General features: G+C 39.3%; 2 protein-coding genes across 2 annotated transcripts in view; both read left to right on the forward strand.

The window, feature by feature from the left end:
• Positions 1-17,148, forward strand: part of Exoc2 (exocyst complex component 2) — a 167,787-nt gene that overhangs the window by 18,407 nt on the left and 132,232 nt on the right. Inside the window, exon 2 of the mRNA XM_041632905.1 lies at positions 16,717-16,877. Within this exon, the coding sequence (XP_041488839.1) occupies positions 16,760-16,877 (118 nt within the window). The 5' untranslated portion in view covers positions 16,717-16,759. The remainder of the gene's footprint in view (positions 1-16,716; positions 16,878-17,148) is intronic.
• On the forward strand, positions 1,598-2,460 carry Hus1b (HUS1 checkpoint clamp component B). The gene has a single exon (XM_041632906.1). It carries the CDS (start codon positions 1,630-1,632, stop codon positions 2,458-2,460), a length of 831 nt encoding a protein of 276 aa, XP_041488840.1. The 5' UTR covers positions 1,598-1,629.

A 17,148-nucleotide genomic window follows, 5' to 3' on the forward strand; every position in this document is an offset into this window, starting at 1 on the left:
GTTTCCTTTGAAAGGAGTTGCCTTGGACTTAGTCTTTTTACAGTAGTAGAACAGAAAGACAAGATAAAGAGGAACTGAAAGCTTACATAGAGCCACTGGTTGCTATAATCTTCTACCCAAGATGCTGCTGTCCATGGGCTAGGATTGGGATGAGATTCAGGGCTCATTTGGGGCCAGAAGTGAGATCAAGGAGTAACCAGTCATGAGACCATGGGCTCTAAGAGACCTTAGAGAGCTTGCATCACTGTGGAATCCCTGCCTCGTTGAAAACAGTGGGGCTAAACAAACATCTCTGTAATAGAATGAATATAGAAATTTGAGCTGCGTACTCCATATTTCACATGTTCAGGACTCTAGGAACAACAGAAAAAAAAAGACAAATGCATTTCACATATAAATACCTATTTTTTTAAGTATAAAGAGCACCATAAGCAATATGAAAGAAAGCCAAGGATTAATCTGGGCAGTGTTTACAGGGACAGAGGGCTAATGTTCTTGCCAGAGATTTTATTCTTTTGTTATTCATTTATTTATTTGAGATAAAAATCTCACTATGCAGCTTAGACTGGCCTTGGAATGTAATCCTAGCTTTCCTTAAACCTATGATCCTCCCTGCCTCTGGCTCCCAGTGTTAGAATTATTGGCATGTGTCACCAGACAGACCTTTCCAGAGATCTTAAAAATCAAGCAACAAACTCCATAAAAAGCCATGAAAGTAAAATTGACATACATACCGTGCAAGTTGAACCTAAGTTATTCTTCCCATCGCATTGCTACATACAAAATAGATTGTTAGGTAATGGTGCTGGTGGGAAGTTATGTTGATAGAATTTTCTCTACGACAGTTTGGTAACATAGAAGAGGTTTATGTGTACATGGTATGACCAGTAGCTCCCCTTTAAATTTAAGCAAGTAAATATTGACAATATTGTGTAACAACTATTCATTGTTAGTCTAATAATAGGGCAAAATTGGATCATGTGAGTTCCTCTTGTGGAATAATTACTTCATCAGTATAATGGAAAATCAAGCAGTCACAAAAAATGATATACACTTGTTTTTGTCTAGTGGTATGGGATGATGTCCATTATATATGTAATTTAGGTGCAAATATCAGGTTGTAAAGTGCATGTCTAATTTACTTTGTATGACACGTATGACATTTGCAAGTAATGTCCAGATTGAACAAGACTATATATATTTGGTATATGCCTATACCAAAATGTTTTTAAAAGGGCTGGTTATCTCAATGATGCTTTAAATTGTGGTCACACTGTAGAGTGTCCTTCTTATGAGATGACCGGAAGCAGTGAAGCATTCAAATAGGGCAGGCAGGTGGAGGTCGGGAGGTGAGGATGGGCCCAGAGGCCATCTTCCCAAAGCATTTGCCTTAAGTGGCCTCAGATGGAAGTGGGCCTGCATGCAGGTGGAACCCAAGTGTAGTCAGTGCAGGGGCTGGAGGGAGCGGCGGCAGGGCGCACCCCAGGCTGGGTAGGTGAGCCAGCTGCGCCCCGGGCTGGAAGGGTAAAACCGGAAGGGTAAGCCGGCTGCACCCGGGCCGGAAGGGTGAACCAGCTGGCTTCTCTGTCAGCTTTCTCTTCACAGTACTCCGTCTACCAGCCGGGCGCTATGAGGTTTCGGGCCAGGATCACCAGCAAGAGTGTTCTAGAACTCTTTATCCAGGTCAGCGGCACCGTAACAAAGCTGGCGAAGGTCTGTGTGCTCCGCGTGTGTCCGGACAGGCTGTGCTTCTGCCCCACAGGTCTTCCTGGTGAGGCCCGGCTGTGGGGTGAGGCGAAGCGGGGCGTCTTCCACCACTTCTGCATGGAGGGTGTTTCGGAGGAATTCAATGAGATCTATCTAGAGCTGATGTCTGAGCATCTGGCCAGAGCCGTAAAGAATGCAGGCAACGCTTCATCCCTGAAGCTCCAGCTCACCAACAAGCTTCGTCCCTGCCTCACTGTGGTGGTGGAACTGGCGTCCTGTCCTGGCCACACCCGCGCCATGGTCCACGACTTGCCTGTGAAGGTGCTTCCTAGAAGGTGGTGGAAAGAGTGCACCGAGCCCCGAGTTTGGGCCTCTGATGTGAGTGTTTATCTGCCATCTTTGAAGACCCTGAAGAACATGGTGGAGAGGATGGCAAACGTGGGCAATCGTGTCCTGGTGGAAGCAAACCTAAATGGCAAAATGAACTTGAGCGTAGAAACTGATGTAGTGACAATTAAAAGCTATTTTAAAAATCTTGGAAATCCTCCAAAGGCTGTTATGGGTGCGACTCAAGGTGAAGACCCAGAGAACATGGTGCAAGTGAGGGTGGACAATAGGAAGCTGCTACTATTTTTTGAAGGACAGCAGATAAACCCCACAGTGGCTCTATGTAATATTTTGAGCAATACTCTGCTTCATCTTGTTTTGGTTCACGATGGTGTCTCTCTTCAGTATTTTATCCCTGCTTCATAAATAGTCAAGCAGTCCTGCTTTTCTTTTTCAAAGAAATCTTAATTCAAGATCTTTCCAGAACTGAAACTGAGTTACTTGAATGAAAAGCCTGCTGCCGGTGGATTATATAGGGTGTTTGCTTTGTTGAGTGCTCCTTTTGTAAAATGTTAGGAAACGATGGAGAAAAAATTGAATAGTTCATGTGCCTGCTTTTTGGCTTTGACAGTTAAATTATATTCAACTTTGTTGTTTTGCAAAAATGGATTGCAATAAAAAATAGCTGAATCCTGAAACAATTGTATTACTTTATTATGAAATACTGTTGTGAAGAATGAGAACTTTCTCCTCATAAACATATATTATTTTGAGAGACTTTTAACTTAATAAGCTCAGTTTCTCTGAAAAGTGTAAGATGGATTTTGTATTTGTGTGTACATATTTATTAGCATACTATTAAAATTGTTTTGTCTGGGTTCCAATTTTGGGAAACATTTTGAGAAGATTCAGGTTTGTGCCTATGCTTGAACAATATACATCTGACTTTCTAATAGCATGGATTCGAATTGCTTTGGTCCACTGATTGGCAGATTTTTTTGTGTGTGTGTATGGATATTTGTAATTTTTTTTAATCCAGAGGATCCCTGCAGCATAAAATACTTTAAAGTGAACAAAATCCATACATATATGTAGATTGTATATGTTTGCTAAGTTAACATTTATCAGTGCTTAAGCATGCAGACTAAACATGGTGCCATTCACAATGGAGGTAAATGTGAAGATGCGGTCTGGCCACATAACATTAGCTGTGGTCCATACTGTACTACTGTAAATCAGTATCTACCTTCTTTTGGTGTTGTGGGAAGTCTGAGGTTACTTACAAACTTTCTGTTGCATAGAGTTGACACCTATAACTTTAGACTTTGGTTTTATCATATATAAAGATTGAGTTGGTTATTAATTTTCATATATTTACTTAAGGGAGTGTTGTGTGACTTTTCTTGGGGACACGAACAAATGTATGTTTACTGCAGATAGGGAGGACATCTAAAAACTTAAGGAGATTGAATCCAAGTATAGCTTAGAAAACCTATGAGAGTATTTGGGGTTATAGGATCATGCATGGCTCAAAGGCAACTAGGTCACTAAAAAGTCCACTCAAGAATTCCTGGAACTCCCTGCTCATCTTGAATCAAGATTTGCTTATAGGAAAACTTTTGAGTAAACAAAGCTTCCATTTTTATTTTTCCTTTTGCCCATTGTGTTCCATTATTTCGACTTAGAGAATAGTAATTATTTAATTATATGTGTATGAGTGCTTTGCTTACGTGCATGTGTGTGCTTGGTGCCCATGGAAGCCAGAAGAGGGAACTGAATCTCTGAGAATTGGAGTTACAGACTGTTGTAAGCTGATGTGGGTTGTGGGAATCCGGATCCTCGGGAAGAGCAAGTTAACTACTGAACCATTGCCCCAGAAAATAAAATGGGTATTTCATTACCTAAGGAATAGAAGATATTATAAAGTGTTAGTGCAGTGACGAACAGTCTCATTGAGAGTAGGCTCATTATTGCATATTAAATTTTAGTTTGATAATAGGTAGATTAACTGTCTGTGGACTTAGGAACTTTTATTTTGGGGTGTATTCTCATGACTATATTTTAATCAGTAATGAATAATTTCATATTAGTTTTGATGATGGAATAATTAGAGTTTTGCTTATTTCTAAATTTCACCTGTCTTATGGAGAGGATTACACAAATCAGTTGAAAATTGTCTTGTTAAAATCTCTTGATTCAGGGGGATTAACAATTGTTTAGTCTTAACATTTTTGGTGACTAACCGTTTTGGAGACTTTAAACTCTGAAGCAGTTTACTTTCTCACTTCTGAGTCAGATGTGAGGGATTGTTTGGTGACTATTTAAAAAAATGTGAGGATTATGTGTACAAACCATTTTCGAAAACTTCAGATCTCCAGGTTGTGTCTCTGTGAGTCTGCACTATAACATGGTGATTTCTTTTGGACAGCTCCAACACCAAGGCAACTTATAGAAGAAGGTTTTTTTGGCTTGCTGCTTTTAGAGTGGTGAGAAACCTTCATGGTAGGGAATCTTGGGCAGCAGGTGACAGTCATGGTGCAGAAGTAGCTAAAATTCATTGCATATTACTGGGGCAGTTTGTTCAGATGAAGGACTTGGCATTCATTGGATTAATAAAATGTTTTCTTTCTTTGTGAATACAAGTACATCCCTTCTGCTAGCCCGAGTCACCATTGTCAAGAATTACTTACAGTAACATTCCTGTTAGTTATCTTTCCCCTGTAATATCAATGGTAGTTACTTACTTTCATTAAATTGTCATGCTACTGTTTTTCTGGCAACAAAGAGAGCAGAGTATTTGTACTTAGAAATTTGGTTCTTTAGGTAAACTACACCAGATTCTGAAAATAGTCCGAAAAAAGTCACATGCTTATCCAATTTGGGCTGTAATTTCAAGTGTGTCAGTAAGATACTCCACCCAAAGGACCCAATTTTCCATGTCAATTAAAGGAGGGTTTTCCTTTGTCAAGAACTGGTTTGTGGATGTTAATCCATGAGACAAGTTAATTATTCAATCTTTTCTTGTCTATTTTCAATGCATTACATGTTATAGTATCTTTGGGATATTATTGTTATTCGTTAAAACAGTTGTTAGATCCCCAAATATATGTCTTTGTATGTCTTTAAATTTTTATTAATACATTACCAGGCTAAATTCCACACTGTAGTTTCCAAGCATATACTTAAGTATTTGAAAAACTCATATATTCTTTTAGATGAATAGTCAGCAATAGTTATCCCTTTAACAGAATAATTATTTGTAAAATGCTATTTTATGTAAAATTAACTATTTATTTTTAGCCTATTGATTATCACTATTATTTAAATCAATTTATTGGTTGCTTGTTTGTGCACTTTGTCAGTGATAGTTATAAATATGTTTATTGTGAGATTTTTTAATTAATATGAGCTAAATAGGATGTTAGCCTGTTGTGTTTGTGTTTTAATTTAAAATAATACTTCAGAATTTAAAAAAAAGCAAGAATAATAAAAGTAACAATTCTTGCCTAACCTTTAGCCAGATCATCAAATACTTTCTTTTTGGCCCATTTTCTTTATCCGTGTTTGTTCTGTCTGTTGCCGTTTGAAAATAAAGAACAACACTTCCTAAATACTTTAGTGTGTAGCCACTAAGTACAGGGCTCATATTGTCAAATACATTACGTCCTACAGACTTTAGTATGCAGTTACTAAGCATAGGGTTTATATTGCATAGTGTAGTTATATCAATTATACCACTTTGTAAATATTTCAACAGAGAGTCACTAAGCACATGGGTTCATATTGTCGCAGGACCATTATCTACTTTGGAAAGTTTACCAGTGATACCATACTGCCCAATCCCAAATTCAAATACAGTGGGTGACAATCCTTCCGATGGTGTAGTTGATAGGAAATGTTCTATTCTGGGATCCCATCCAATAGTCATGACTAGATGGAATGGATATTTAGCTCTAGTGTTGTGTAAGTGGAGCCCCCAGCAGAGGATACTCAGTCTTTTACATTCTTTAACCTGGCACTTTCTGAGTGTACCTTGCAGTCAGTTCTTTTATAAAATTGCTTTTCATTATAGGTTTATCAAATATTCTTATTAATTTGACTTGGGCACTGCCTATTTTCCTTTGAAGTTCATTTATAGGGAGATGTTTAAATACTATGTGAGTATCCATTTTTTTCAAATCATGTACTTACTTGTTTTAATGTTCCCTGAGTGGTTTTTCTTTGTAATGATGTGTTAATGGTCATAGGCTAGTAAAGGACTTTCCACAGTAATCATTCTGTTTATCTGTTCTCTGATTTCATTACTAGAATAGAGTTGTGTTGTGTGTGTTTTACTCTTACGGTTTTTTAGGGCCTGCCACCCAGCTACCAAATAAATCACTCATGGAAATTTAGTCTTAGCTATAAACTCACGGCCTCAGCTCGGCTTGTTTCTTTCCATCTTTCCTTAACTTACATTATCCTGACTTCTTTTCTCCCCTGGGCTTTTATCTTTCTCTGTTTCTGTATACCTTTTTTTAGTTCTTTCTCTGTGTAGCTGGGTGGCTGGCCCCTGATGTCCTCCTCTCCTTGTTTTCTTGCTCCTCTTTCTCCCCTCCCCCCCCCAATTTCTCCTATCTATACTCTCTGCCTTCCAGCCCCACCTACCCTTGCTCCTGCCTTGCTATTGGCCGTTCAGCGCTTTATTAGACCATCAGGTGTTTTAGACAGGCAAAGAATCACAGCTTCACAGAGTTAAATGCAGTGCAAACAAATGTCACACACCTGAAAATAATATTCCCCAACAGAGTTGTTTTTAAAAACATAGGCAATCTATTGCTATTGGTTTTGGTTCCTCCCACCCCCGCCACCTCATGTGTGGTTTTAAAAGCAGGCAAGGAGTACCAGGACACCCAAGAGAAACCTTTGTTGTATTGGGCCTAATATTGTGTCCCTGGAGGTATATATGTCTTCTTTTATATGTAAGGGAAAGAATTTTAATAGTTTGTTGCACACAAGGAGATTGAGAGCAGATGGCTTTTCTGAAGATTTTATTCCTCAGGTGATTTCAGCTTGCAATACTATGGCAAGTGCTTCTATCAATTGTATGCCTCAGGTATATATTTATTTATATTACTTATGCATTGTAGATTTGTGTATACATATATGCATACATATGAATTTATTTGTATAAAACTTGTTTTGAAATAGGGTCTCATTGTATAGCCCAGACTACTTTTGAACTCCTGGGATTACAAATGTGTGCTCTCATATCCCTAAACTGAGTTTATTTATCTTCTGTGAAGTGTCTTCTAATGTTTGGCTTATTTAAAAAATATTTTGCTATTAAGTTGCACAAATTTTTTGTATAAGCTACTTATTTACATATATTTATTATGTAATATTTCCCCCCGCCCATCACCAGGAAACTTAGTGAAGTTAAAAAAAAGTCAGTTTTTTTTATTATTTTTTCTTTTTTTTAATAATTTTTTTAAGCTCCCCCCATTCTCCCCCTCTCCCCCCTCTCTCCCCATCTCCCCTTACCCCCATCCCACCCCACCCCCAAGATCTCAATTTTCTCCCCGGCAATTTTGTCTACTTCCCATAGCCAAGAGGACAACTATATGCTTTTCCTTTGGTTCACCTTCTTACTTAGCTTCTTTGGGATCACCAAGTGTAGACTCCGTGACCCTTGTTTATGGCTAGAAACCAATTATGAGTGAGTACATCCCATGTTCATCTTTTTGGCTCTGGGATACCTCACTCAGGATAGTGTTTTCTATTTCCATCCATTTGCATGCAAAATTCGAGAAGTCATTGTTTTTTACCGCAGCATAGTACTCTAATGTGTAGATATTCCACACTTTCTTCATCCATTCTTCTATTGAAGGGCGTCTAGGTTGTTTCCAGGTTCTGGCTATTACAAATAATACTGCTATGAACATAGTTGAACAAATGCTCTTGTCATGTGATAGGGCATCTCTTGGGTATATTCCCAGGAGTGGTATTGCTGGGTCCAGGGGTAAGTTGATCCCGAATTTCCTGAGAAACTGAAACACCGATTTCCAAAGTGGTTGCACAAGATTGCATTCCCACCAGCAATGGATGAGTGTTCCCCTTCCTCCACAGCCTCTCCAGCAAAGGCTATCATTGGAGTTTTTTATTCTAGCCATTCTGACAGGTGTAAGATGATATCTCAAAGTTGTTTTGATTTGCATTTCCCTGATTGCTAAGGAGGTTGAGCATGACCTTAAGTGTCTTTTGGCCATTTGAACTTCCTCTGCTGAGAATTCTCTGTTCAGTTCAGTGCCCCATTTTTTAATTGGGTTAATTAGCATTTTAAAGTCTAGTTTCCTGAGTTCTCTATATATTTTGGAGATCAGACCTTTGTCTGTTGCGGGGTTGGTGAAGATCTTCTCCCAGTCAGTAGGTTGCCTATTTGTCTTGGTGACAGTGTCCTTTGCTTTACAGAAGCTTCTCAGTTTTAGTAGGTCCCATTTATTCAATGTTGCCCTTAAAGTCTGTGCTGTTGGGGTTACACATAGGAAGCGATCTCCTGTGCCCATCTCCTGTAGGGTACTTCCCACTTTCTCTTCTATCAGGTTCACTGTGTTCTGACTGATAGTGAGGTCTTTAATCCATTTGGACTTGAGTTTTGTGCATGGTGATAGATATGGGTCTATTTTCATTCTTCTACAGGTTGACATCCAGTTATGCCAGCACCATTTGTTAAAAATGCTTTCTTTCTTCCATTGTATACTTTTGGCTCCTTTATCAAAAATGAGGTGTTCATAGGTTTGTGGGTTAAAATTCGGGTCTTCTATACGATTCCATTGGTCAACTTCTCTGTTTTTATGCCAGTACCACACTGTTTTCATCACTGTAGCTCTGTAATAGAGTTTGAAGTCAGGGATGGTAATGCCTCCAGACAATCCTTTATTGTATAGGATTGTTTTGGCTATCCTGGGTTTTTTGTTTTTCCATATAAAGTTGATTATTGTCCTCTCAAGATCTGTGAAGAATTTTGATGGGACCCTGATGGGGATTGCATTGAATCTATAAATTGCCTTTGGTAGAATTGCCATTTCTACTATGTTGATCCTCCCAATCCAAGAGCAAGGAAGGTCCTTCCATTTTCTGGTATACTCCTCAATTTCTTTCTTCAATGCCTTAAAGTTCTTGTCAAATAGATCTTTCACTTCCTTGGTTAGAGTTACCCCAAGATATTTTATGCTGTTTGTGGCTATTGTGAAAGGTGAAGCTTCTCTGATTTCCCTCTCTGCTTCCATATCCTTTGTGTATAAGAGGGCGACTGATTTTTTGGAGTTTATCTTGTATCCTGCCACATTACTAAAGGTGTTTATCAGCTGTAAAAGTTCTTTGGTGGAGTTTTTGGGGTCGCTTATGTACACTATCATATCATCTGCAAATAACGAAAGTTTAACTTCTTCCTTTCCAATTCGAATCCCTTTGATCCCCTTATGTTGTCTCATTGCTATTGCTAGAACTTCAAGTACTATATTGAAGAGGTATGGCGAGAGTGGACAGCCTTGTCGTGTTCCTGAGTTTAGTGGGATGGCTTTAAGTTTCTCTCCATTTAATTTAATGTTAGCTGTCGGCTTGCTGTATATAGCTTTTATTATATTTAGGTATGACCCTTGTATTCCTAATCTCTCCAATACTTTTATCATAAAGGGGTGTTGAATTTTGTCAAATGCTTTTTCAGCATCTAATGAAATGATCATATGGTTTTTTTCTTTCAGTTTATTTATATGCTGGATTACATTGATAGATTTTCGTATGTTGAACCAGCCCTGCATCCCTGGGATGAAGCCTACTTGATCATAATGGATAATTTTCCTAATGTGTTCTTGGATTCGGTTTGCCAGTATTTTGTTGAGGATTTTTGCATCGATGTTCATGAGTGAGATTGGTCTATAATTTTCTTTCTTGGTTGAGTCTTTGTGCGGTTTTGGTATTAGAGTAACTGTAGCTTCATAAAAGGAATTTGGCAATGACTCTTCTGTTTCTATATTGTGAAATACATTAAGGAGTATAGGTATTAGGTCTTCTTGGAAGTTCTGGTAGAATTCCGCATTGAAACCATCTGGTCCTGGGCTTTTTTTGGTAGGGAGGTTTTTGATAACCTCTTCTAATTCTTCGCGACTAACAGGTCTATTTAGATTGTTCACCTGGTCCTGGTTTAACTTTGGTATATGGTATTTATGTAAAAAAGTGTCCATTTCCTTTACATTTTCCAGTTTTGTGGCATATAGGCTTTTGTAGTAAGATCTAATGATTCTCTGAATTTCCTCTGTGTCTGTGGTTATGTCCCCCTTTTCATTTCTGATCTTATTAATTTGCAAATTCTCTCTCTGCCGTTTGATTAGTTTGGATAGGGATTTGTCAATCTTGTTGATTTTCTCCAGAAACCAGCTTTTTGTTTCATTGATTCTTTGGATTGTTTTCTGTGTTTCTATTTTGTTGATTTCAGCCCTCAGTTTGATTATTTCCAGACTTCTACTCCTCCTAGGTGAGTCTGCTTCTTTTTTTTCTAGAGCTTTCAGTTGGGCTGTTAAGTCTCCAATGTGAGCTTTCTCTGTTTTCTTTAAGTGGGAACTTAGTGCTATGAACTTTCCTCTTAGGACTGCTTTCATAGTGTCCCATAAGTTTAAGTATGTTGTTTCTTTATTTTCATTGAATTCCAGGAAGACTTTAATTTCTTTCTTAATTTCTTCCTTAATCCAGGTATGGTTCAGTAGTTGACTGTTCAGTTTCCATGAGTTTGTAGGCTTTTTGGGGGTAGCATTGTTGTTGAATTCTAACTTTAATCCATGGTGATCTGATAAGACACAGGTGGTTACTAATATTTTTTTGTAACTGTGGATGTTTGCTTTGTTACCGACTATGTGATCGATTTTTGAGAAGGTTCCATGAGCTGCAGAGAAGAAGGCATATTCTTTCCTATTTGGGTGGAATGTTCTATAGATGTCTGTTAAGTCCATTTGATTCATTACCTCCATTAATTCTCTTATTTCTCTGTTAGGTTTCTGTCTGTTTGACCTGTCCATTGGTGAGAGAGGAGTGTTGAAGTCTCCTACTATTAGTGTGTGCGGTTTGATGGCTGCCTTGAGTTTTAGCAATGTTTTTTTTATGTACGTGGGTGCTTTTAAATTAGGGGCATAGATGTTCAGAATTAAGACTTCATCCTGCTGAACTGTTCCTGTTATGAGTATAAAATGCCCCTCTCCATCTCTTCTGATTGATTTAAGTTTGAAGTCAACTTTGTTAGAGATTAGTATGGCCACACCTGCTTGTTTCTTAGGTCCATTTGCTTGATAAGCCTTTTCCCAGCCCTTTACTCTGAGTAGGTGCCTGTCTTTATGGTTGAGGTGGGTTTCTTGTAAACAGCAGAATGTTGGATCCTGTTTTCGTATCCAATCTCTTAGCCTGTGCCTTTTAATAGGTGAGTTGAGTCCATTGACATTAAGTGATATTAATGACCAGTGGATGTTAACTCCGGTCATTTTTTTAGTCGTAGAGTTTGTGTGTTTCCCTTCTTTGATTTGTGTTGGTGAAGGGTCTCTAGATGTCTGAGTTATTGTGGTCATTGTTGGACTCCTTGGTTAGTGATTTTCCTTCTATTACTTTCTGTAAGGCTGGATTTGTGGCTGCGTATTGTTTGAATTTGTTTTTATCCTGGAAAATTTTATTTTCTCCATTTATAGTGAACGAAAGCTTGGCTGGGTATAGTAATCTGGGCTTGCATCCATGGTCTCTTAGTTTCTGAAGTACATCTATCCAGGACCTTCTGGCTTTCATGGTTTCCATGGAGAAGTCAGGTGTAAGTCTGATAGGTTTACCTTTATAAGTAATTTGGCCTTTTTCCTTTGCAGCTCTTAATATTCTTTCCTTATTCTGTATGCTTTGTGTTTTGATAATTATATGGCGAGGGGATGTTCTTTTTTGATCCAGCCTATTCGGTGTTCTGTATGCTTCTTGAACCTTCATAGGTATATCTTTCTTTAGGTTGGGAAAGTTTTCTTCTATAATTTTATTAAATATATTTTCTGGACCATTGAGCTGCACTTCTTCTCCTTCTTCTACTCCTATTATTCTTAGGTTTGGTCTTTTTATTGTGTCCCATATTTCCTGAATATTTTGTGATGAGAGTTTGTTGGACTTGCTGTTTTCTTTGATCAGAGTGTTTATTTTCTCTATGGTATCTTCAGAATCTGAGATTCTTTCTTCTATCTCTTGTATTCTGTTGGTTATGCTTGTTTCTGTAGACTCTGTTTGTTTACTCAAATTTTCCATGTCCAGCCGGCCCTCTGTTTGTGTTTTCTTCTTTGCCTCCATTTCCGTTTTCACGTCTTGCACCGTTTCCATTATCTGTTTGATTGTTTTTCCTTGGTTTTCTAGGGTATCATTCACTGATTTATTCAGTTCTTCAAACTTTCTGTTATATTTCTCATCCATTTCTATAAGGGCATTTTTTACATGCTGTTTAAGGGCGTCAATCACTTTCATGAAGTCAACCTTTTCTACTTCTTCTTGATTAAGGTGTTCATGTCCTCCCGTTGTGAGGTCGCTGGTTTCTGGTGGCTTCATGTTGCTTTTCAGCTTGTTGGGCAAATTCTTGCCTTGGCGTCTACCCATCTCTTCTTCCAAATGCTCCCTTATGGATCTTCTTTACTGGATCAGGTCTCCTTGCCTACCCAATGCTGGATCTCCCCAACGTTGTCTCTCCCCAATGCTGCGTCTCCCCAAGGCTGGGTCTCCTGGCACCAAGAGATCAGGCCTCCGTGCTGGTGGGCAGGTCGCAAACAAAGCGCCTACCCTGCTTGGTGCAGGCAGGCCAAAGAAACAAAGGAACTCCCGCCTGCTTGGGTGCCCTGAGGATTTGGACCCAGTGCCCAGACAGGCTGGGCTGGGTGATGTTATGTGCAGAAAGAGGGCGGTGGGGCAAATTGTGGAGGGTTCTGGATGGAAGCTGGGTGGGCTAGGAAGAAAGAGGAGGTATGCAGGGAGTGGGGGCCCTGCCGAGAGCTCAAGAAGGATAGGGGGCCAAGGAAGCTCTGAACTCCCCTTCCCGGGCTGGCGCCGCAGGGTCAGAAACTCACCCCAATGCTGGGTCTCCTGGCGCCGAGAGATCAGGCCTCCGTGCTGGTGGGCAGGTCGCAAACAAAGCGCCTACCCTGCTTGGTGCAGGCAGGCCATAGAAACAAAGAGACTCCCGCCCGCTTGGGTGCCCCGATGATTAGGACCCAGTGCCCAGACTGGCTGGGCTGGGTGATGTTATTTGCAGAAAGAGGACAGTGGGGCCCAGGTGGGGAGGGTTCTGGATGGGAGCTGGGTGGGCTAGGAAGAAAGAGGAGGTATGCAGGGAGTGGGGGCCCTGCCGAGAGCTCAAGAAGGATAGGGGGCCAAGGAAGCTCTGAACTCCCCTTCCCGGGCTGGCGCCGCAGGGTCAGAAACTCACCCCAATGCTGGGTCTCCTGGCGCCTAGAGCAAAAAGTCAGTTTTAAAAAACCTTCTGGTCCATGAATTGTGATGCAGATCTTCACTTATCCCTGTTTGTAGTTTTTTAAAAGAGTTCTTATATGTTTCATTGCTCATAATAATAATTTCAATTAAAAAAATTTTTTTGACACAAATGCTCATTCTTGCTAGGCTGTCTTCGAAGTCACTGAAGTCACTATGTAGCCAAGGCTGACCTTGAACTTCTGATCATCTTGCCTGTGTCTCAAGTCCTGGACTACGGGCAAAGGCTACTGCCCTCAGTGTATGTACTGTTGTGGATCTAACCCAGGTCTCTATGCATGTTAGGCAAGCATTCCCAGCTGAACTACTTTTTTTTTTTTTTTGCCCTCAATAAGAAATTGACTTATTTTTTAAAAAAATCCAAATGCTGACATTGTCCAGAAAATGTTAACAGGTTTCTTTATAGTTGTTATGAAGTTGAACTGTTGAAATGTGTTCACTGGAACATTCTGCTTGCATTAGTGCTTTACATCTGCATTTATATAAAAAATTCACACACAAATGAAAATGGAAAAACTGCCAATACCTGATTTCTGTCCCCGATTTTTCCACTCTCAGTCACATACTTAAGTACCTTTTGATCCCATGGAAAAATATCTAACATTCAAAAGTGCTGATAACAGGAAGAAGAGGAAAAAATTTTTTTGAGAATGAAATGTTTCCCTTCATAGTGGATTCTTAAGCATGTTCTCCGCGTATGCGACGTGCTAACTGTATATCTTTTGGTATAATTGTTACACGTTTGGCATGGATAGCACACAGGTTGGTATCTTCAAAAAGGCCAACCAGATAGGCCTCACTTGCCTCCTGCAAAGCACCAATAGCTGTGCTCTGGAAGTGCAGATCTGTTTTGAAGTCCTGAGCAATTTGTTGCACCAGACCCTGGAAGGGGAGTTTACAAATCAGAATTTCAGTGGAATTCTGATAGTGTCTGATTTCACGGAGTGCCACAGTAGTAGGCCTTATAACGATGAGGTTTCTTCACCCCTCCAGTAGAGGGCGCACTATTGGGAGCCGCTTTTGTAGCCAGTTGTTTCCTGGGTGCTTTACTACTGGTGGATTTACGGGCAGTCAGCTTTGTATGAGCCACGGGATGAGCACCTCCTGACTTAACCCCCTTCTCCTTTGGCTGGAGCTCGGCAAGCGAGAGGCGCTGCTGACGTTAGAGAGCGGCCTGGTGATGGCTGCGAACACAGTTCAGTTGAAATACTTCTGTAGCTTGTTGATAGAATTTGAAAATTTTTATTTTCCAATTATTTCCTCCTAGAATATTTTAAATAGCTTAATTTTAAAGGTTCATTTGTATTGTTTTTAATTATGTATATGTATGTGCACGTGAGTACATGTGCCCACAGATGTTAGAGGCATCAATTTATCCTAGAACTGGTTGTGAGCTATTCAGGGTAGTTCTTAGAATCAAACTTGGGTCCCTTGCAAGAGCAGTATGCACTTAATTGCTGCGCCATTTCTCTAGCTCTAAACAACTGATATATATATATATATATCATATATGCTAATTCTAATAGTTAAGCTCAGTTATTAGTTGTGAATTGATTTAGTACTGTAGTAGAAGGGCTGGTCTTTAGTTCCCGGCTGCCCAGACTCAAAATAACCACACAGAAACTGTTTTAATTAAATCACTCCTTGGCCTTTTAGCTCTAGCTTCTTATTGGCTAGCTCTTATATCTTGAATTAACCCATTTCCATTATTTTATATTTTTTCATGAGGGTTGTGGTCTACCAGCAAGGTTCTGGTTGGCAGCTCGAGTCTTTCCCCTCTGGTGGTTATACAGCATCTCTCTGACCTCTTTTCCCAGCATTCAGTTTAGTTTTCTCTGCCTACCTCCATTCCACCCTGTGCAGGCCCAAAACAGCATCTTCATTAACCAATGGTATTCACAGCATCCAGAGGGGAATCCCACATTATAGTACAGTTGATTTTGCTGGTTTTCTGCTTGTTACTTCTATTTACAGAGATGTTCTTAGGTATATAAAGTTAATATATAAACACTTTTTGATAATAAAGCATAAATAAATTTCTTTTGAAGCAGTCTTTGATAGAGAATTTTGCCAGTTAATAAGGATGAATGTGGACTTGCCCATTAATGAAATAGATCTGTTTGTTAATGTTTACATAAGACATTGTCTTGGCTAACTATTTGATGCTGTAGGATGTAGAGCATCTTCAGCATCTCCAGCGATGATTGATGTTCTGGTTTTGAATGGGAATGAAGTGTCTGAAGATGGAGGAGGAGTGCCAGAAGAGTCTAGTTCTGGCCAAGTTTAAATACAGCACTAAGTGTTTTGCGAACTGAGAGTATCTTACAAAGGTTTTTAAAAGCAGGGCTGGAATTGATTAGATGTTTAATTGGAGAACTAACGGATAATCGCTGAGAGTGAAGGGATACACGATTTGAGAATACCTCTATTTGACTTCCCAATGTGCATTTTTATTCATGCTGCCTTCCTTAGTAGTGAGGAAATATGTGTTTCTGCCCGTAAATGTATGCCATAGGTTTTCAGAAAGTATTGGTAATTCATATGAGGACATTTGTATTATGAGTTGTAAGCATATATATCTACTACATTATAGAAAATATAAACTGCACAATAATTCAAAATGAAGTGAATTCCTACACTTATTTGAATATTTTCTTTTTCAAGACAGGGTTTCTCTGTAGCTTTGGAGCCTGTCCTGGAACTAGCCCTTGTAGACCAGGTTGGTCTCGAACTCACAGAGACCCACTTGCCTCTGCCTTCCGAGTGTTGTAATTAAAGGCATAAGCCACCACTACCCAGCTTATAAATGTATTTTAATTACAGCTAGAGTATGTTTCTTAGAAAACTTGGAGAGTAGAACAATAGAATGACTTTATATGTGCTTTTGAGATTCTGTTGCGTAGGCCTATATTCAGTAACAACATGTTGAAAACATTTGGAATGCTCTTTGTTTCTATGAAATATTTTTCACAGTGCTAACAAGTGTCCATCATAAACTTCATCTTTAGTAAATGTTTACTGAATGACCGAACCAATAAAAACTCCACAGCTATAGTGGATGAATACTTTTTATGTGTTGGTACCAACTGTCAAACATCTATATGCTTATAGTTAGTGTTATCTCAATTGGTATCAATCTTTCTTCCTTTTTTTTAACAGGTTGCTTCTATAACTGGATCACGTGTTTGCTACATAAAGCACAATGTCTCGATCCCGGCAGCCTCCGCTTGTGACAGGCATCTCTCCAAATGAAGGAATACCTTGGACCAAGGTCACAATTCGAGGGGAGAACCTGGGTACTGGTCCCACTGACCTTATAGGTAAGGGCATGGCCTCCAGTGTATTATAACAAGCTGGGTTTTATTTTGAATTGTTAAGGTAGGCTACATAGTTTTCAAGTAGTGATCTCTATAAAATGGCCTGAATAAAAATGATTTTTTTTTTTTTGTGGAAGTCATTATCTATCAAATGATCTCTATGCTGTCTTTCTCCAAGTCCTTTGGAAAATTCATCATGGTTGAGATTTGTTCCCACTCCTTCAACTTGGTGTGCCCTGCTTATTTTGCTAATGATGAAGCTAAATGCTAGTTT

This window comes from Microtus oregoni, unplaced genomic scaffold (assembly GCF_018167655.1).
Source record: "Microtus oregoni isolate MIOR12 unplaced genomic scaffold, Mior012 000042F_ref0000377, whole genome shotgun sequence".
In the NCBI taxonomy this organism is placed as follows: domain Eukaryota; kingdom Metazoa; phylum Chordata; class Mammalia; order Rodentia; family Cricetidae; genus Microtus; species Microtus oregoni.